This window comes from Ursus arctos, unplaced genomic scaffold, assembly GCF_023065955.2.
Source record: "Ursus arctos isolate Adak ecotype North America unplaced genomic scaffold, UrsArc2.0 scaffold_24, whole genome shotgun sequence".
NCBI classification, from domain to species: domain Eukaryota; kingdom Metazoa; phylum Chordata; class Mammalia; order Carnivora; family Ursidae; genus Ursus; species Ursus arctos.
This window is the reverse complement of record NW_026622919.1, coordinates 39,639,074-39,660,008: the sequence shown is the minus strand read 5'-3', so window position 1 is coordinate 39,660,008 and position 20,935 is coordinate 39,639,074. Positions and strand designations below refer to the sequence as shown.

General features: G+C 39.5%; 1 protein-coding gene across 6 annotated transcripts in view; it reads left to right on the top strand.

Annotated features, from left to right (window-relative positions):
• The first annotated feature begins 217 nt into the window (after positions 1 to 217).
• The window catches only part of NF1 (neurofibromin 1), a 258,716-nt gene continuing 237,998 nt past the window's right edge, over positions 218 to 20,935 (top strand). For 4 of the 6 annotated variants that reach the window (XM_026517666.4, XM_048223273.2, XM_026517668.4 and 1 more), the window contains exon 1: positions 256 to 693. In XM_026517666.4, the coding sequence (XP_026373451.1) occupies positions 634 to 693 (60 nt within the window). In that variant the 5' untranslated portion in view covers positions 256 to 633. Of the gene's footprint in view, positions 694 to 20,935 lie in introns of all 6 variants that reach the window. The other 2 variants (XM_026517664.4, XM_026517665.4) reach the window with 2 other exon arrangements.

Genomic DNA, 20,935 nt, shown 5'->3' with positions numbered 1-20,935 from the left:
CCTTTTGTGGCGGTGGGGATGCGAGCGGATGCTCCCGGGTCAGCTCGGACTCTCGCCGGCTGAACCCAGAACCAGAGTGTAGGTGAGCCCGCGGCGAAGAGGGACGCACGCCTCCGGGCCCGGAGGAGTTAGGTGACGTCACCTCCAGGAGGACTCGCTTTTTCATTAATGAAACCGGCCGGCGCGGGCGCATGCGCGGCAGGCCCCCTTCCCTCTCGCTTCCCCCTCCCCTTTCCCAGCCGCGCTCTCAATCTCTAGCTCGCTCGCTCTCCCTCTCCCCGGGCCGTGGAAAGGATCCCACTTCCGGTGGGGTGTCATGGCGGCGTCTCGGACTGTGATGGCTGTGGGGAGACGGCGCTAGTGGGGAGAGCGACCAAGAGGCCCCCTCCCCTCCCCGGGTCCCCCTCCCCCGCCCCCCTTCCCCCTGTCTCCTCGCCAACGCCCCCTTCCCCTGTCCCCCTCCCGGCTCGGCGCAGGCCCCCCATCCCCACCCCCGTGGGAACGTTCGGAGCCTGCACTCCTCAGACCCTCTCCTCGCCTCTGCCCTCACCTCGGCCCCCGCTCCCCGCCCTCTTCCCGGCCCTGGGCGCCGGCCGGGCTGTCCCTCCGCCGCCCCCCGGCCGCGGGGAGGACATGGCCGCGCACAGGCCGGTGGAATGGGTCCAGGCCGTGGTCAGCCGTTTCGACGAGCAGGTAACGGGCCCGTGCCGGGCGGGAGGTGGGAGCGAAGTGGGGGTGGGGGCGGAGTGGGTGAGGGGAGGAAGGAGCAGCCGCCTCCCCCGCGGCTGCCTCGGGCTCTGGAGGAAAGGAAGGGGGGAACCAGAGGGGGTGGCCTAGGGGGGAGGTGCGGGGAAGGAGGGGACGGCTGGTAGCTCGGGGCTCCCCTTCCCTCCTAAGTCGGGGGGTGGGGCCTTTTCCCTGACCACCCCTCGGACCCTCCATCCCCTTTATCCCAGCCCTTCCGCTTGCTAATGAGGATGAGTGACCTGGGGGCGCTTTCAGGGGCTCTCCATCTGGATTTAATCATCCCTCTCTACTTTTTTTTTTTTTGAACAGAGGTGGGTAACGTTTAGGGGTTTCCCCTTACCTCAGTGGACCTCCGAACTGGAGGTAACTGGAGGAACCCCCAGGCTTGTCTTGTGTACCCCCAATAGGAGAACGATAACATCCCGCCCCTCCCCCAGTTTCTTTAGCTTCCTCTCTTGGACGGGGAGAGTAGAAGAAAGCAGGGAAACACAGGTTTTCTTACTTTCTGCTCCCTTGTCTCTGCCTGCCCCGAGAGCTCAAAGTGCACACACACTGCACATCTTTTTGGTACCCCACATGGGCGTCCCCCCATATCCTGATGAGACAAGACTGGCATTTACAACGCCGTTGTAGTAGAAACCATGGTTCTTGTTCCCTTCTGCTTCTGAAATATCCCTTTTTTCTTCCTTGGTAATTGCAGTTTCGCCCTTTATTTTGCCAGCAGTCTGAGAATTTGGCTTTCTTGAGTGAGAATCTTGGGGAGTTAGGGGAGAAGGGTGAAAGGAAAAGTGGGAAACTGCATCTGAGTCCCTGACAACAGAGAGCAAGGACAGCTGGGATGTGGTCTTGGAGCCGATAATTCTGCTAGTGTTTTGTTGTTGTTTTTAACTCTCACCTCTTGGTTGACAAGAGAACTTTCATTGAGAATATTTGGGGTGGAAAAAAAAAGTTTCATAGCTTGGGGAGGTGCCTTTTTATTCCCTGAGCTTCACACACTGAATCCTGGGGCTGATCAGAATGAATGCACACGAAGCCTTTTGTCAGTGGGAATTAGTTTAACTTTGTGTTGCTGTAGGTAGTTGGGGATGGTTTAAAGGGATGCTTTTTGCAGCTGTAGTTCTACCCTGGGCTTCCTGTGATGAGGGAACTGTTTAAGATTGAATCGATCTATTTTGTTTACTGGATACAATCATAAAAGTGATCATGGGAGCTGAATGGAGCCGGGAGGAGGGCTCCACTTTTATTGGATCCACAGATATCTCCTTACAGGACTCATAGCGTTTTTGACCTGCCTGAAAGATATTTGGGAATAGGGAGCAGGATTGAGAAGAAATTGGAGAAGAAACTACAGAGATAAAATAGAATTACAAAGCTGTCAGGGGCTTGCAGGAGTTGTCTCACCCATCCTTCTCCTTCCAGACCAAAAAGCATCTAAACCAAGTGTACTACTCACCTATGTGAGGAAGTAAAATGTTACTGCATATATTGGGTTGTGTTATTGATAGAGCATTAGATTAAAAACTTGAGAGAAAAGACTTTCTCTGTGTAATCTTGAAGAAGGATTTTAAAAACACGTGGAAGAACCCCAAAGTTGAACCTTGTGAACAGCATAATCTGGATGCAGGAATTTGAAGGATTCACACCATCCTTGTTGTTCTCCAATTTTTTTATTAAATAATTTTTTCCCAATTTTTAAACTTTATTCTTACCTGTTGATCTCCAGGCTTATCTGCCACATACAAAAAAGATAGTTTTCTAAATTTTAAAAGAAGAATGATTTTGATTATGCCCAGTAACACAAGTAAATATTTCCTTCTTTTTGTCTCCAGTGTTAAAGGACTTTAGGCTTTGTTGTTTGCCTTGTTATGAGTATTGTGGGATCAAACTCACCACCATCTGTTAAAAATTAAGCATGTAAGAGTTTTAAACGGAAGCATTTTTAAAAAATATATTCCTTATGTTGTAATTAAGAAAAAGATACATAGGGTAAATTATTCCTCACGTTTTTCTCTAACAAGGGTAAAGCCCACTGACTGCGATAACAAAGTATAAGGGTTTTCAGTGTTTAATATAAGGTACTTCTTTGTATACCTTAGCTTACTATAGAAGTAATAAATGTTTAATTCAGATTAGAGTTTACCTTGAGGTTAGAAAGTGAGAAAACTGAGGCACAGATATAGTAAATGACTTTCCAAGGTCACATAGCAGACCTAATAACAAGAGCCTCAGTATGAAAAGTATCGAATGCTGCACAATCAGGAGTACTTTTTCTGAAAAGTATCTCATAGGATTTGTTTTAATAACCCGTTAAGTATAGTTAAGAGAGAAGAGTTTACATTTTTATTGAGGGAAAAGAAAATTCTACATGTAGTGAGAGGTATTTGTGTAAGAGTCTTAAATGTTTCAGCTATTTCTAAAAGTTTTAAGTTTTAGATATATTGTCTGTATTTTGTTTCACTGGGTCCAGAGGGATTCTGGCTAAGACATGTGTATGTTGAGCCAGAGAGCATGTGCAAGTCTAAAGGTAACAACTCTATTTATGATTGAATTGATGTTTTGGTTGGCCTTCTAATATTTATGGTGATTATGTATTGCTAGCCACTGCTGATAACGTTTTGTACTCTGATGGCTATTGCTTGGCAACCTGATTTGGTAGACCTAGTTAAAAGAAGTGGTAGTGTTCCATCTTGACGTTTTGAGCTTAGGTCCTTGTTTCCAAGGGGGTAAAATGAAATTGCGGTAACCTGTTAGTATTGCACCTAAACGTAGTATTTATGGCCTAACTTGAATGATTCTTACCAATTTTAAATGTAATGACCTCCTTGATTAGGAAAATGGCAGTTACAAGGGTGGAAGGCCAGGAAGTTGAATGAATGTATCAGTTATATCTTCTGTTTCTCCCTGACCTGCCTTTATGGTGCTGAATAGTAAGTTTCTAAATGGAAATTGGCAAATTTTAGGTGTGTAGCTCTAAATTGTGGCTTATTAGTCTTAGTCAGGTTACTTAACAAATTAGAGAAAACCTTGTTACATGCCCCACCTAGCTCAGTGTGCCCCACCGGTTCTGTAGGACTTTGTTTCTCTCTCTCTCTCTTTTTTTTTTTCCTTAAGATTTATTTATTTTTTGAGAGAGGAAGCGAGAGCCGGGGGAGGGGCAGAGAGAGGGGGAGAGAATCTCAAGCAGACTGCCTGCTGAGTGTGGAGCCTGATGCGGGGCTTGATCTTGTGACCCTGAGATCATGACCTGAGCCAAAATCAAGAGTCAGATGCTCAACCAATGAGCCACCCAGGCACCCCAGTAGGACTTTGTTTCTGAAAGGGCGTATAAGAAAACTGTGGTTATTTGAAGATTTTTTTTTCTTTTTTTAAGAAATTGGAAAAAAGGTATGCCCACATGATTTGTTTTAAATATATTCATTTAAGCACTTATATTTTCCATATCTGGTCAGGTAAAACAGTATATAACACCCCCTCCCATTTGTAAGAGCTTGTTAGAGAATAAACTCTGATTTTTTATTTGAAATAATAGCATATTAGTTATTATAAATTAAATGCTAATTGGAATGCCCTTTGAATATGTGGTATAAAACGCACATAGTATAAAATGATTGGCAAGGGTGCCTGGGCGGCTTAGCTGGTTACGCTCTGACTCTTGATTTTGGCTTAGGTCATGATCTCAGGGTCCTGGGATCGAGCCCACGTCCGTCCAGCTCCACACTCAGTGGGGAGTCTGCTTGAGGATTGTCTCTCTCCCTCTGCCCCTCCCCCTGCCCCACTCATGTGCATGTACACACACTCTCTCTCTCTCTCACATAAATAAATAGATCTTAAAAAAAAAAAGATTGGCAAGTGTCTTTGAGGTTATAAACCACATGTTAATTGGCCAAATAGATTTGTAAAACTTTGAAGCTGTTTTAGATTAAAAAAAAAAAATCTCGTAGCCTAGCCTTGTTCTTAAAGCCTTGCCTGTCATTTTTATAAGACCTTAAAAATAGTTGAAAATGAATACTCTTTTGGTGAGGGGTATTTTATGGTGAGGGAAAAAATGCTTGTTCTTTATTCTGGAACTCATTTTTAGTTTTTGTTGTTGTTGTTGTTTTTTTAGATTTTATTTGAGAGCAAGCGAGAGAGCATGAGCAGTCGGGGGATGGGCAGAGAGAGAGGGAGAAGCAGGCTCCCTGCTGACCAGGACCCCAGGATCATGACCTGAGCCAAAGGCAGATGCTTAACCAACTGAGCCACCCAGGCACCCCTGGAACTCATATTTAAAAAAAAATTTCTTCCCACTGGTCCTCAGTTCTCTATGCTCCCCTCACTGCCCTCACCTTATCTAGCATCTAATTTAACTTTTCTTTATGTGAGTGCCTTCCTTTTCACCTTCAAACTTACGAAGATTTCTTTTCTCAAACATTTACTTGGTCTTGTAGCTTTCTCTCAGTGGAGCATTTCTTTCTTCTTCTTTTTGTTACCAGATACCTGCTGCCTCTACTGTTTATCCACCCGTTTCCTTATAGCTGAAAACTAGCTTCTGCCTTTGCTTTCCTTCTGGATTGCTGCTTTCTTGAAAGTGATTCCTTCTGGCAAAACACAGTGGTTTTTCTCAACGATAGTGCTGCTGTGGTATTCTGTTACCTCTGGAAACCAGTCTACTGGAATTCCTAAGACAGGACTGTCTTGTATGTATGCTTGCAGATCCTTATATATTGATGTGCTCATCAGTCCTTGGATAGATTTGCTTTCTCTGTCGTACCGTGCTGCCTGTCACTGAACTGCGGTTCCTAAACGGGGTCTGAGTTTTGTTCTGCTGTTTACTACCTCTGTCCTTATCCTAGCCATTAAATCTCTGTGGATCCTTGATTTTCCTCATCTGTCAGAAAAGAATCAACTAGAAAATCTCCAAGGTTCTCTAGTTTAAATATTTGATGATTTCAATATTTTAACAGCATCTTCCCGTGCCATAACAGTCCATTGGGAGCTGACTCCACTTAATTTACCAAACTATTTCTCATTATGCCTCAGCATGCACCTATGTCCCAGACAGGTTGGCTCAGTCTCTTCTGTATATATCATGCTTATTCCTGCCCCTCTGCCTTTGTTGATGCCAGCCCCTGCCTGAATGCTCTCGTTCCTCCTTCGTGCTTTTAAAATTCCTATCCATCCTTCAATGTGCAGCTCAAGCTTCATTTTCCCCATGAAGTCTTTTCAGATTAAACTCCCTGCAGTCTCACTTCTTGGTGTGCTTGTCACCTGGCGTTTCTCCCCTCAGGAGGGTTGGTTGAACACAGCTTAGTATTTGCTCTTCTCGTTTTGTCAAATAGAGTGTAAACTTTCTAAAAAGCAAGAAGCCTCTGTTAGTATTCTCATATAGTCACCCCAGGGCCCTGCATAGTTATGAGCATATAGTGTGTCATTGATGGAATGTTTTGTATATGATTCCTGGTTCAGAGGTTGATTGGCTAAAAGGAGTGGTGATTTGGCTTTTAAATGGAAATAACTGAATTTTAATGTAGTGTTTGTAATAGGCTAGGTCTTATAAGTTAAATGATATTTTAACCACAAATTGTTTGTTTGTTTGTTTTAAAGAGATAGCTTTGAGGAACTTGCACATATTTATATTTCTTCCCACAGAGCTAAGTTTCATATCTGATTAACTACCTTTGTGGTCTTGGATTTGTCACTTACTTTTAGTGGTAAGTCTCTCCATAAGGAATTTTTTTGCGGTAGTGTGATAGGATAATGAATGCAAAGTGCTTTAAAAAATCTGAAAGTATTTAAATATAAGATTTACACATTTTCTTTACAGCTTATTGACTGTTGGTGTTTTCAGTAGAGGAGGGAGATTGACTGGTCTCTGGATATTCCCCTGAAATGTACCCTGGCTGGTATACATGCCTTACTGTAGCATTCATTGACAAATACTTAGGGTATGGAGTGCATCCTTATGTAAGATATCGCGGATGTCTGTAATTGATTTTTCTTGTTTTATCATCTAATTTATAGGAAATGTATTATGTGGCTCCTCAAGTTTGGGACGTTTAATATAAAAGTGTCATAAGGTATTGTGTGAATTCGGCCAGCAATATTGTTAACATTTTATTTTATTTTTTTTAAGAGTTTTTTTTTTTTTTTTTTTTTTTTTTTTTTTTTAAGATTTGAGAGAGGGAGCGTGCACATGAGCACGAGTGGGGGCAGAGACAGAGGGAGAGGGAGAGGCAGAAGGAGAGAGAGAGCAAGAAACAGACTTCCAGGACCTTGGGGTCATGAGCTGAGCTGAAGGCAGACGCTTAACCAGCTGAGCCACCCAGGCACCCCGGATTTTAACTATTCCAATATGTGACATTTTGAGCAATAGGAAATTAGGTTCTTAAATCTGCTTCCTCTTCTTCTTTTATTTTATTATTATTATTTTTTTGATGTGTTTAGCGTAGAGAATTTTGTGCTTAAAGGAAAGGTTAGTGATCTATCACAATATGGTAGTGTCTTATTTTTACATCTTTTTTCTTTGGGTTACTCAGACTGCTATGGGGCATTTTGTTTTAGTCTTCAAATTTGGTGTTTTGAGGCTCTCTCTATATGGACTCCGTGTTGTTGCATTTTAACAACGTGCTTTTAAGGGTGAGCAGTGTAAGAATTAAGAACATGTATTTTGCCGATGTGTTCCTTCCGTTTCAGTCTCTTCTTCGTTGGGAGTTATGTGTGTGTATCCGACAAGGGACTGGAGGGATAAGAAGGCTCGTTTATTTTATTTTTTTATTTTTATTTTTTTTTTTTTAAAGGAAGTTTAAGGAGGAGAATATTCCATAGACGTAGAGGAGGAGGTTTGTGGGGAGGTTAGCTCAAACCGTTAAAAGGCTTAGAATCAATACTGAAGTAGAATTTGGGCATCTTAAGCTCTTTCTTTGCGGAGGATTGACGTGTATTTATAAAAGCATTGGCTTATTTTATCAGAGATCTTTTAGAATACCCCATTTTCTTGTGGGTAGAGAGGGAAAGATGAGACAAAGTTTGTTTTGACCTTGACGAATAAAAAGGTTAAGGTGTTTTACATTGTCGTGACTGTAAATTTAAGTTTCAGCAATTTGTAAAATTCTGTATCCTACTAGGTGCCAGAGCCTTCAGTAAACAGAGCACTCTGAGAGGTTGTGCTGAAGAAAATTTTAACAGTGTAGAATATGAATAACTGGAATTGGTAGTGCCCTCATTAAAGTCTCTTAAGGTGTGTGCAGTAAGTAGGCTGCCTGTCTGACCACCTCGTTCACTTACATTCTTTAGTTCTCTGGGAGTGGCTTTAGAGCCATTGACTTTATCATCAAAAGAGCTTCTGTGGAGACAAGAAAGCCCCAAGCTGATATGGAATCCCATCCTATTATGATGAAGAATTGGAATTATTCTCTAAACCTTTACATACATACGTATATATGTGTGTGTGTGTGTGTGTATATATATGTGTATATATATATACACACATTTTTTTTTTTTACTGTAACTGGCACTAATTACTTTGCAGTAGCAATAACTTGGGGTGCAAACTTCCAGATTGTATATTTTCTTTAAACCACAGGTTGGCTCTCTTTTGGTTTGGCTTAAGGTGGCCTCTACAGTCTACAAGCTGTTGCCTGTCCCTATTCATATTTTGTAGCTTTGAGTATCTTATCCTATTCAGTTTCAGAGAACTTAACTTTTCCTGGTGAAATCCTTTGCCCCTTCACTTCACATCCCCCAGGCAGGGTGGTATATCTAGTGTAAGAGGCATGAAGTTAATTGAGTAAATAGCCCAACTTTTAGGAATATGAATATATATATATATATATATATATATATATATGATTTTATTTATTTATTTAACACAGATAGAGACAGCCAGCGAGAGAGGGAACACAAGCAGGGGGAGTGGGAGAGGAAGAAGCAGGCTCCTAGCAGAGGAGCCTGATGTGGGGCTCGATCCCATAACGCTGGGATCACGCCCTGAGCCGAAGGCAGATGCTTAACCGCTGTGCCACCCAGGCGCCCCTTTAGGAATATATTTTAAAGGTTTTTTACCTAACTTATGTTATTTTTTTTTTAAGATTTTATTTATTTATTTGACAGACAGCCAGCGAGAGAGGGAACACAGCAGGGGAGTGGGAGAGGAAGAAGCAGGCTCCCAGCGGAGGAGCCCGATGTGGGACTCATCCCAGAACGCGGGGATCACGCCCTGAGCCAAAGGCAGATGCTTAACGACTATGCTACCCAGGCGCCCCACCTAACTTATTTTAAATCATAGTTTTATACTATGTATAAAGGTAGTGACCTTGTGGGTAATATAACAGTCATAACAATTGCAAGTGACCCTTTTCACTTTCATTTTTGACAGCTTTTCTTGGGTAGTCTTCATAGTAATTTGGACATGAGAAAACAACCACCTCAAATTTGTGATGATAGTAAACTAGGTAGTTAAAAAAAAAACTTTTTATTTTATAGCTTTCGGGGTAGCCTTGGACCAGTCACTTCTCTGAACTTCCGTTTTTTATGTTTTCATCTGTAAAATGGGGATAATACCTGCCTACTCATATCATGGGCTTGTTTAGTGTCTTAGGTATGAATCTTTTACATGAAAGGAAGCTGTAAATAGTCATAAAAATGTATTATTGTGATTATCATCCTGTGCAGTATTTTTTTCTATCCCTTCTTTATAGTTTGATTATTATTTTATAGTTTGGTGTTATTATTACTTTGCATGAGGAAAAATAAAACTAGAGATGGAGAGCAACTTGTCCACAATCATATGACATGTAATTAATTGAGTTTAAACTAGAGTGTGGGTGTTAATTCTTAGAGCAGTAACTTTTATTTTCTTAAATTTATTTTTTAAAGATTTTGTTTATTTGTCAGAGAGAGTAGGCAAGTGTGCACGCTGCGCAGGGAGCCCACTGTGGGACTCGATCCCAGGACCCTGGGATCATGACCTGAGCTGAAGGCAGACGCTTAACTGACTGAGCCACCTAGGCATCCCAGAGCAGTAACTTTTCAATAAACTTTACAAAAAAGGTCAAAATTTTTTGAAAATAGCACAAATATGTAAAGTGAGGAATGTATTATTGCTTCTTCACTCTAAGATGAGTTGTTAACATTTTACCTTTTATATTCTTATGAGAGTATCTGGAAATCTTTTAACACATCTGGTCATGTGTTAGAAATAGACATAAGTAGACATACATTTTAAACATATCTTTGATTGCAGTATTTATCATTCTTTTCACCTAATCAGAGCTTCTTTGGCTGTTAGGAGAAGTTGTAAAATTGTCCCCCCCCCCCTCCTTTTTTTAGATTTTATTTATTTGCTAGAGAGAGAGGGAGAGGGAGGGAAAGGGAGGGAGAGGGAGGGAGAGGGAGGGAGGGAGGAAGGGAGGAATAGCGTGCACGAGTGCACAAGAGATCATGGGGGGAGGAGGAGCAGAGGGAGAGGGGCAAGCTGACTGTGCCCTGAGTGCTGGGCCTGGCTGATTGGGGCTCCATCTCACAACCCTGAGATCATGACCTGTGCTAAGATCCAGAGTCAAATACTTAACCAACTGAGTCACTCAGGCACCCCAAAACTGTTCCCCTTTTATTTAATTTTATAACATTGCATTATACTCACTGCAGATTTTTAGGTGAGGAGAGTTGAATTCTGAAGGTGAGAGAATAGAATTTGTTAGAATACCAACAGGAATGTACAATTATAAATATGAGACTGTATTTATTTTATTTTTTGTCTTGGCATTTTACTGTCCAGTTTTATAAAATTGGTTTTCATACTCTAAGAACATTCCGGTTAGGATTTGATTCAATTTGAGGCAACTCTTTAAACTTTGGTAGTATTTGAGTGCTTTATCCTATTGGATTCTTGGGTATTTCTGGGTTTTTTGTTTTTTTTTTTTTTTAGTTGTTATATATATGTTTTCAGCCCCCACCCCACCCTTCTCAAACCATTCATCCTGACTTTTGGAATATCTTTTCAACCTCTGTCTCAGCTCAGGGCTAGGAAAATGTTTTCCTTTTATACTCCAGGCAGGTCTTCCTTTTGGGTAATGGACTGAAGTGGGGGGGGGGGAGCATTGTATTTCCTGTTATGTTTCAATTTTTGGCCTCTGATAACTGAATTTGCAAGTAGAGAATGGAAGAAGTAGGAGGTTTTGTTTTGGTCAAATGCGACAACAAAGGTCAAAGAAGACCCTGCTTAGGTTTCTGCCCTGACTCAACTGCCTTGTGATATGTAAATTTAAATTCTGAGTTGTCTTGCTATCTGTGAAACAGGAGAAATAGGATCTGACAGTCTAAAACTTTTATAATTCTTAAAATGGATCTTTGTTTTATTTTTTTAGAGCCAGTCCTCTGAAAAAAATCATTCCGGTCACTAATTGATTAGTCACAGATCCTTAGTTAGAAGGAATCTGAGATTATTTAAATCCACTTCTGCATTAGCCTTGGCAGATGATTGTCCAATCTCTATTTGGACATTTATTTAAAAAAATACAGTAGTTTCATGTTCATTGTAGAAATTCAGTAAATCACACACAGGCAAAATGAATAAAAGTCATTTATAATACCACGCTGCAGAGAGAATCATAATTAAAATTTTGGTATATAATGAAGTGTGCTGATTCTGAAATCAGACTGTCTGGGTTTGAATTCATGGGCTCTGCTTTGCCACTGCTTCCTAGCCCTTGGCCAATTTACTTAACTTTTTCAAGCTTCAGTTTCTTCACTTATAAAATAGAGTCAATAAAAGTATCGAATTCTCAGAGATGGTTGTGAGGTTTAAATTAGGAAATATGTGTAAAGCATGTGGCACAGTTTCTGGCACATGGAAGGAGCTCAATAAACGTTAGCTACTGTTGTTAGGTTGTTGGATTTGAATGAGCTACATTGTTTTATCATCTCTCTCTTTTTTTTTAAGACTTTATTTGTTCGAGAGAGAGAGTGAGAGAGAGATCACGAGCAGGGATGGGGTGGGGTGTAGAGAGAGAAGCAGACGCCCCACTAAGCAGGGAGCTGATGCGGGACTTGATCCCAGGACCGTGGGATCATGACCTGAGCTGAAGGCAGATGCTTCACTGACTGAGCCACCCAGGTGCTCTATAATCTGCTTTTTTTAACATACCAACATAATGTGAACATTTGACCATTTGATTAGTCTTTTACAGTATTTAAAAATTTTAAGTAATTTAAATTTTTTCTTAATATTTTAGAAATTTTGAATTTTCTACATGAAACATGTTTATAATCAGAAAAACAACCAGTAACGAAGTAAATATTACTTTATATAATATGACTAGACTATATTAGCGTACAAAATTATAATCTCAATTTCCAGCAGTGTAAGGTTAACATAAAAGTAGGATCTGAATGAGATGAATATAATATTAAAGGACAGGGGCTTGTTACAGTGTCTTCAGCTGTCTAGGTAAAAGGGGACCATGACCTGCCTACAAGCACAGTCTTCTTGGTGGGTCTATTGATTTTAGAGTTTTCAAGGATGGTTATGTGGTTGTACTAAACAAAGTTTAATCAGTGCTATTAAATATATCAGGTTAAATCCTTTATCTTTTCTTTTTTTTTTTTTTTTTAAAGATTTTATTTATTTATTTGACAGAGAGACAGCCAGCGAAAGAGGGAACACAAGCAGGGGGAGTGGGAGAGGAAGAAGCAGGTTCCCAGCGGAGCAGGGAGCCCGATGTGGGGGTCGATTCCATGACCCTGGGATCAGGACCTGAGCTGAAGGGAGACGCTTAACAACTGAGCCACCCAGGCGCCCCAAAATCCTTTATCTTTTCTTACCTGTTATAAATAATACTATGATATGCAATCTTATTTTGCCCTTACATCTCAAGGTAATCCATTACATAAGTTAAAATTGTAATTGTTAGAAACTCAAATTGAGCCTCATCTGTCGTATTTGATCAGTAAACATTTAAGTGTCTGTGATACATGCTGAGCATTGTGATAAATGCTGGGGTAGTAAAGACAAGATATGGCTCTTGGTCTCAAGGTACCTAAAGTCTGATAAGGAAGAAAGACAATAAGAAAATTATGGTAAATATTATGATATATGCATAGAGTACAATGGGTACATGTAAGAAGAGCACTTAATTTTACTATTTATTTAGTTAGTTATTTGGTTAGTTAGTTAGTAGGTTCCATGCCCCAATGTGGGGCCTGAATGCACAACCCTGAGATCAAGAGATGTCCACAATGGCCAAACAATGGAAAGAGCCCAGATGTCCATTGACAGATGAATGGATAAGAAAGATGTGGTTTATATATACACAATGGAATATTATGCAGCCATCAAAAAATGAAATCTTGCCATTTGCAGAGATGTGGATGGAACTAGAGGGTATTATGCTAAGCGAAATGAGTCAATCAGAAAAACAATTATGATCTCACTGATATGTGGGATTTGAGAAACAAGGCAGAGGATCATAGGGGAAGAGAGGAAAAAATGAAACAAGACAAAACCAGAGAGGGAGACAAACCATAAGAGACTCTTAATGTCAGGAAACAAACTGAGGGTTGCTGGAGTGGAGGGGGTGGGTGATGGATGTTGGGGAGGGTATGTGTCATAGGGAGCACTGTGTATTGTGTAAGATGGATGAATCACAGACCTGTACCCCTGAAACAAATAATACATTTTATGTTAATTAAAAAAAAAAAAAAAAGTTCAGATGTTCTACCCACTGAGCCAGCCAGGCACCCCTGAGGAGCAAATTTAGTCTGGGCAGTCAGGGAGAGCTTGTCAGGGAAAGTGAAGCCTGGACTGGATTATGAATCTTGTAGGGTCTTGTATGCCATACAAAAATGTTTAAACTCTCTTTTGAAAGCTTTGAGCAAATGTTTCATCTAAAGGATTATCCTTAGAGAGGTTGAAGAATATGCTAAAGGGAAATGATGGTATGAGGTACCATAGGAGGTAGAAGAAAATAGGGATCTTACATTTAGGTAGTGGAATTAGAGACTGAGATGGTAGAGAAAGAATGGGTTTGTTGGAGTAAATGAGAATGGGTGCAGTTTTAGGACACTGAGCCATTCAGGACAATATTAAGGACTCATCTGAATTTGGAGACCATATCTTTGTTATGGTTATAGTCACTAGAATTAAGATCAAGGAAGGTTGAAGACTAGATGTTGGATAGATAGTCCACCTTGATATTGAAGTCACCTAGATTAGAGTTGCCAGATTTAGCAAATAGGATGTCCAGTTAAATGTGAATTTCAGGGACGCCTGGGTGGCTCAGTCAGTTAAGTGTCTAACTTTGGTTTTGGCTCAGGTCATGATCTCAGGGTGGTGAGATCCCGCCCCATGTTTGCTTCATGCTCAGCGCGGAGCCTGCTTAAGAATCTCTGCCTCGCTCTCTCCCTCTGCCCCTCCCCCTGCTCCCATTTGCACACACACTCTGTCTTTCTTTTTAGAAAGAGAGGGAGAAGGAGAGGGAGAGAGAGAATCCCAAGCAGGCTCCACACTCGGTGCAGAGCCTGATGTGGGGCTCGATCTCACAACCCTGAGATCATGACCCGAGCTGAAATCAAGAGTCGGTTGCTTAACCAACTGAGCCACCCAGGTGCCCCCGCCCCCTGCTCCCCCCCCCCGCCCCTCTCTAAAATAAATAAATAAATAAATAAATAAATAAATAAATCTTTTTAAAAAGAAATGTGAATTTCAAATAAATAGTGGATGTTTAGTATAAGTATTTCCCAAATATTGATTGGATATACTTATACTAAAAAGAATTACTCATGTTTATTTGAAATTCAAATTTAATTAGAAGTCCTATGTTTTATCAGATAACACTAATCTAGATGATACTGGATGGTGATAGATTTGAGGTAGAGGAGTAATTGAGCCGGGAGCCAAATTGTTTTGATGATGGAGGAAAATATCTAGAAAGTTGGTAGGTGACTGTGACAAGGTTATTTTTTTAATTGAAGTATAGTTGACATACAATATTGTATTAGTTTTAGACGTATAACGTTTATTTGACATTTACGTACATTATGAAATACTCATAAGTCTTGTTATCATCTGTCATCACACATAGTTATTACAGTATTATTGACTATATTCTCTATGCTGTACTTTATATCCCCGTGACTTATTTATTTTGTAACTGGAAGTATGTACCTCTCAATTACCTGCACCTATTTTGTCCATCCCCCTACTCTGCTCCCCTCTGACAATCACCAGTTTGTTTTCTGTTTGTGTTTTGTTTGTTAATTTGTTTTGTTTTTTAGATTCCACATATTAGTGGAATCATACAGTCTTTCTCAGTCTGACATATTTCACTTTCGCTTAATACCCTTTTAGGTCCATCCATGTTGTCACTAATGGTGCAATGGTCGTCAGTACTCAGGCATACTGTTTTTCATCCTTTTTTTCAGTATTCTTGTATATGAGGGTGTTTTGTGAGATTTAAACAAATAATAAATGGCTTAAAAAGGGCTGAGCATCAGGCACACTATATTTTTGGTATTCATTTGATTACCAGTATAGTAAACCCATCAGAGAATATTAATTGGCATATGTGTGCATGTGTGCTTTATTTTATTTTTTTAAGATTTTGTTTATTTGAGAGAGAGAGGGTGCACATGCATGAGGAGTGGGAAGGGGGCAGAGGGAGAGGGAGAAGCAGACTCCCCGCTGAGCCCAATGCCTGACTTGATCCCAGGACCCTGGGATAATGACCCGAGCTAAAGGCAGACGGTTAACTGACTGAGCCACCCAGGCGCCCATTTGTGGTTTTTTTTTTTTTTTTTTAAGTTTTATTATGAAAAGTTTCAAACATACACAACAGTGGAGAGGTGATTGTAAATGAGTCCCATGTACCCATTTCCCAGCTTCTATTCAGTTTTTTTTCCATACTCCTACTCATTTCTTGCTCAGCACCTCTCCATTTTCAAGCAATCCTAGTTATTATTTCAGCCTGACTTATTCTTATGCTGACTTTAAGAGCTTGTGATATAAAAACAGTACTTAATTAGGAATCAGAAGACTTGAATTTGAGTTCTGACTTTCTGAGAAATGAGTTAAGCTGGCTAAGTCAAGCTGTCTGAACCCTAGATTTTTAATATTCTGAAGGGAGCCTGGATTGTGGAGGGGTCATAACACTATTTCCCCTATTTCACAGGGCTCTGTGTGAATCAAAAGTATGAGATAAGATAATATATGTGAAGGTACTTTGTAAATGTACTTAATACAAGTAAAATTTGATTCTTGTTAGTAAATGATGTTTCTTTCTATAAGTCTTAAGAGTCATCTGCATAATAATCAGTTTTAGAATTACCTGGTTGTTGACATTACATTCAGTCCATAGTCCCGAAATCACATTTTCACCTTTACCCACCTCTGTGTTTTGACAATTGAGGCAGCATTTTCTCATTCCCAGTCTGGCACCTTTCTATTTATCATGAGTTCTCAGAGTTCACTGACAGTGTTTCCCTTATCACGTTTCTAAATTTTCATGTGTACTCTTGGATTAGTTGAGGTAGACTTGAATTCAGATAAAACAGGTGGGTGGGGTCTTTATGTTTTAAGAGTTCTGATGGCTCTTAACAATGCTCTTTTTCAAATGTGGAGATCATTTTGTTTTCTGGTAGAACAATTAGAAGTAAAATTGAATCGAATAGTTGTGCTTTTATTTATCTCCTCTTATTATTATACTGTGTATTCTAACCAGTGGTTCTTGTCCTTCTTTCTCTTAATTTTAATATATTTTCAAAAGCTGTTAAGTGTTTTAACATTTTTTTCTTTAAAATAGTTACTCTGCTTTTAACTGTTTTTATACTCCTCTGTCAATTTGTCTATTAGATATAGTATATGTTCATTCTTTAATGTCCTTATCAATATTGAACTCTAGGAGTGGGGAGAGGAGGGACAGCTGGTGTAGGCACACTAATTTATGTAGAAATGCCAGCTTTATCAGATGACCTAAGACTCATGTTAAAAGTATAGATTTCCTGGCCCCACTGAACATCTGTGTGCTAGAGGTATGGACAATGGATTGCAGTTTAAAAAAATCTCCTTTGGTCATTTTGATGTAAAGCTGGGTTTATGAATCCCTGCTGTATGATATGCAGCTTATGGGCAGTACTTAGGAGGTCGTAGTATAGTCATCTGTGGCATCACAACAAGTAGAAAGAAACTGGGTGAACGTTGAAAATCATATTATAAAAAATATTGGAGGGGTGTAAAAATAATGAGGACTAGTTGATTAAAATTCCAGAGGTGGAAGAGCCCTTTGTAGGTGAGAAGATGATTGCTGACATTTGCTGATTCTAGACACAGACTGGAGAAAAAGGATGAACCAGAGGTGAACTGAGTCTTACTAAAATTGCAACCTAGCATTGACAGTTCAATTCCTGAATGGATTAAGATGATCAGCCTCTCTCATCCCTTTTGGCTAATAGAGTAAATGGTGAACTCCCCCTGGGAAGATATGTTGTAGAGTTTCTGAGATTCTTTCATTTACAATATACAGCATACAGTGAACAATTTCTAAAAAATTCAAAAGGTGGAAAACTGTGATTCATAGTCAAGAAGAAAAATGTAGAAGTAGACCCATGGCAATTCAAATGAGCAGACAAGGACTTTAAAATAACTATAATATGCTAAAGAAAATGTAGGAAAAGAGGGACAAATGGATGAAAAGTTGGAGAATATTTATAGAGAATTGGAATCCTAGAAAGGAATTAAATGGATATTCTAGGAATCAAAAACATAACATTGGTTGCTTAAGGTCTTTCATTTATATGTTAATTAGAAAACTTTGGTGCAGGACTCTAGGACCTTGCTCCACCCCTTGCCCTACTCTTCATTTTTCTAAAAAAAAAAAAAATGGGGAAACAGGCCAATTTAATACATATTACTTATGTTTGTGAGTAGACTATGTCTTATTCACTGCAGTATTCCTAGGGCTTAGGACAGTGTCTGATACATTAAAAACAAAACAAAACCCCACAAAAACAAAAGCCCACATATGTAAACTTAAGTTATTCACTGGATAGATTTAATAGGCTGTATGTAACCAAAGACGAAATTAAAGACCTTTTAGACATGTCAATAGAAAATTCCCAGTTTGAAGCACAGGACGGAAGAATGGAAAAAGTAGAACAGAACCTAAGAGATATGTGGAACACTAGTAAAAAGTTGGATAATGTGTAACTGGAGACCCAAACTAGAGAGAAGAGATTAGTTGGGACCAGATATTTGAAGAGATAATGGTAAGACATTTTCCAAAATTGATGAAAAGACATAACCCATAGATTCAAGTAGTTTAGCAAACCTCAAGCAGGATAAATACAAAGAAGTACCCTTAAGTGTATCTTAACAGAAGTGTATCTTAATGGAACAATTGAATAGTAGAGACAAAGAGAAATTCTTAAAAGCAACCAGGAAGGAAAAAAAGACCCACTACTTTCGAAGGAATGATAATATAAGTGATAGCTGACTTTGAACACAACTGTGGAAACTGGGAAATAATGGAAAGACATTTTTAGTGTCAAAAGAAAAAACTGCCAAGTTAGAATTCTGTTCCCAGCAGAGATATCCCTCAGAAATGAAGGTGAAATAAATATGTTTTTAGATAAACAGAAGCTGAGAGAATTAATCACCAGCAAATCTGCTCTGTAAGAATTACTAAAGGAAGTTCTTTAGGCAGAAGAGAAATGGCTCAAGTGGAAGGGTAAAACTGTAGGAAATAATGAAGAATACCTAATCGGGTGTTAGTATGAGTTAAATATACAACCAGTATGAATAAATATCATATTGCCTCTTTTTCCCCACCCCTTAGAAACTTTATTAGAACTTTTTAGGAATTATATTTTGTATTATTCTAGAATAATAGTATTTTTACAGCTTAATTATGGGAAGTTGTCACATAATAAATGAACTGCACGTATTTAAAGTGTACCATTTGATGAGCTTTGGTATACTTATACGTCTGTGACAACATCACCACAGTCAAGATAATGTACATCTATATAGCCTACAAAGGTTTCTCCACCCCCCATAGTCCATTCATATATCCCACCCCTAGGCAACCACTGAGCTGTTTTGCCCAATGGATATATCACAAATTGTTTATTCATCCATCTCTTGATAGATATTTGGGTTGCTCCAGTTTTTAGCTGTTACGGGTAAAGCTGTCTTGAAGGTTCATGTGCACAACTTTATATGGATATATTACTTTCATTTCTCTTGAGTAAATGTGAAGGAATAGAATGATTGGATCATATGGTGGGTGTGTGTTTAACTTCTTTAGAAGCTGCCAATCTTTATTTTCCAAAGTGCTTATACCATTTTACAGCGATATAGGAGAATTCCGGTTGCTCCATATCCTTGCCAACACTTATTTTCCTTAAAAAATTTTTTAATTATAGCTATCCCAGTAGGTGTGAAATGGTATATCATTATGGTCTTGATTTTCATTTCCCTAATGACTAATGATAGTGAGCATCTTTTCTTACGCTTATTTACTGTCTGAATATTTTCTTTGATGAAGTGTATATTCAAATCTTTTGCCCATTTTAAAAAAAAATCGGGGTTTTTTATTACTGAGTTTTGAGACCTTATAGTATATGCTGAATACAAGTCCTTTATGAGCTGTGTGATTTGCAGATATTTTCTCCTGGTTTCTGGCTTTTTTGTTTTCAAAGTCTTTTGAGAACAGATATCCTTATTTTGCTGAAGTCCAAATTAATCAATTTTTCTAAAAAAGAAAAGTATCATGTTTTTGATGGCATATCCAAGAAACTTTTGTCTAACTCAAGGTCACAAAGAGTTTTCTCTAATGTTGCCTTCTAGAAATTTTATTATTTTAGGTTTTACACTTAGGTCTATGACTCACTTTAGTTAATTTTTATACTTGGTGTGATTCTGTATGGCTGTTGTTTTGTCAGTCCACATGGTGTTGATTAATGAATCCTTATAGTAAAATTTGAAATTGGGCATTGTAAATCCTTCAGCTTTGTTTTGGTTTCTCAAGAATGTTTTAGCTAGGGTGTCTGGGTGGCTCAGTCATTAAGCACCTGCCTTCGGCTCAGGTCATGATCCCAGGATCCTGAGATCGAGCCCTGCATCGGGCTCCCTGCTCAGCCAGGAGCCTGCATCTCCCTCTCTCTCTGCCTGCTGCTCCCCCTATTTGTGCTTGCTGTCAAATAAATAATTAAAATCTTAAAAAAAAAAAGTGTTAGCTAGTGTAGATCCTTTGCATATCCATGTACAATTTAGGATCAGTTTGTCAATTTCTATTTTAAAAAGCCTATTTTGATAAGGCTGTGGTGAATCTGTATATCAGTTTTGGGAAGATTGCCATTTTAACAGGTATTAGTTTTGATTTCAATTTCTGATTATTGCCAGTATATAGAAATACACTGATTCTTGTTTGTTGATCTTTGTTTTTAGTGAGGTTATAGCTTTTTTTATTTTTTTAAGGACACTTTTGATTGTACCTCACAAAAGTCAACGTATTTGATACTCTAGTTCTCTGTTTGACCTGTAGAAACTGTGATAAATGTAAGGGTTCTTTCTGTTGTTAGATTGCAAAGAAGAATGCAGCTGGGGTGATGCTGACAGGAGCAAGAAGCAAACAGGAAGAATAAAGTCCTTTGTCCTCCTCCAGTCGTACAGTATCTCTTTAGTGTCCCCTTGGCAGAGCCTTAATGAGGAGCCAGCTGGCAAAGGAGAAATGTAGTTTGCATAGTAACCCCACCATCAGAAAACACAGTACAGAGGAGTAGATGTGAAGATGAGACTCAGCCCTTCAGCAGTGGGCACAGTCCACCACTTTGGCTATGCAGTAGCCATACCTGCCTTCATTGGATATTTGTAGACGACACTCTATGCTTTTGACTAAGAAGGTGAAGTCTTCTTTGTAAAAAACAAATACATCCTTACCCTTTTCCCAATATAAGGAACAAAGTCCATATATATATATATATATATTTAAAATTTTATTTATTTACTTGACAGAGTGCGTGCACAAGCAGGCAGAACAGCAGCCTGAGGGAGAGGGAGAGAAGCAGGCTCCCCACTGAGCAGGGAGCCCAACGTGGAGCTTGATCCCAGGACCCTGGGATCATGACCTGAGCTGAAGGCAGATGCTTAACTGACTGAGCCACCCACGCGCCCCACAAAGCCCCAATATTTACTGTATCCATTCCTGTGTGACATTCA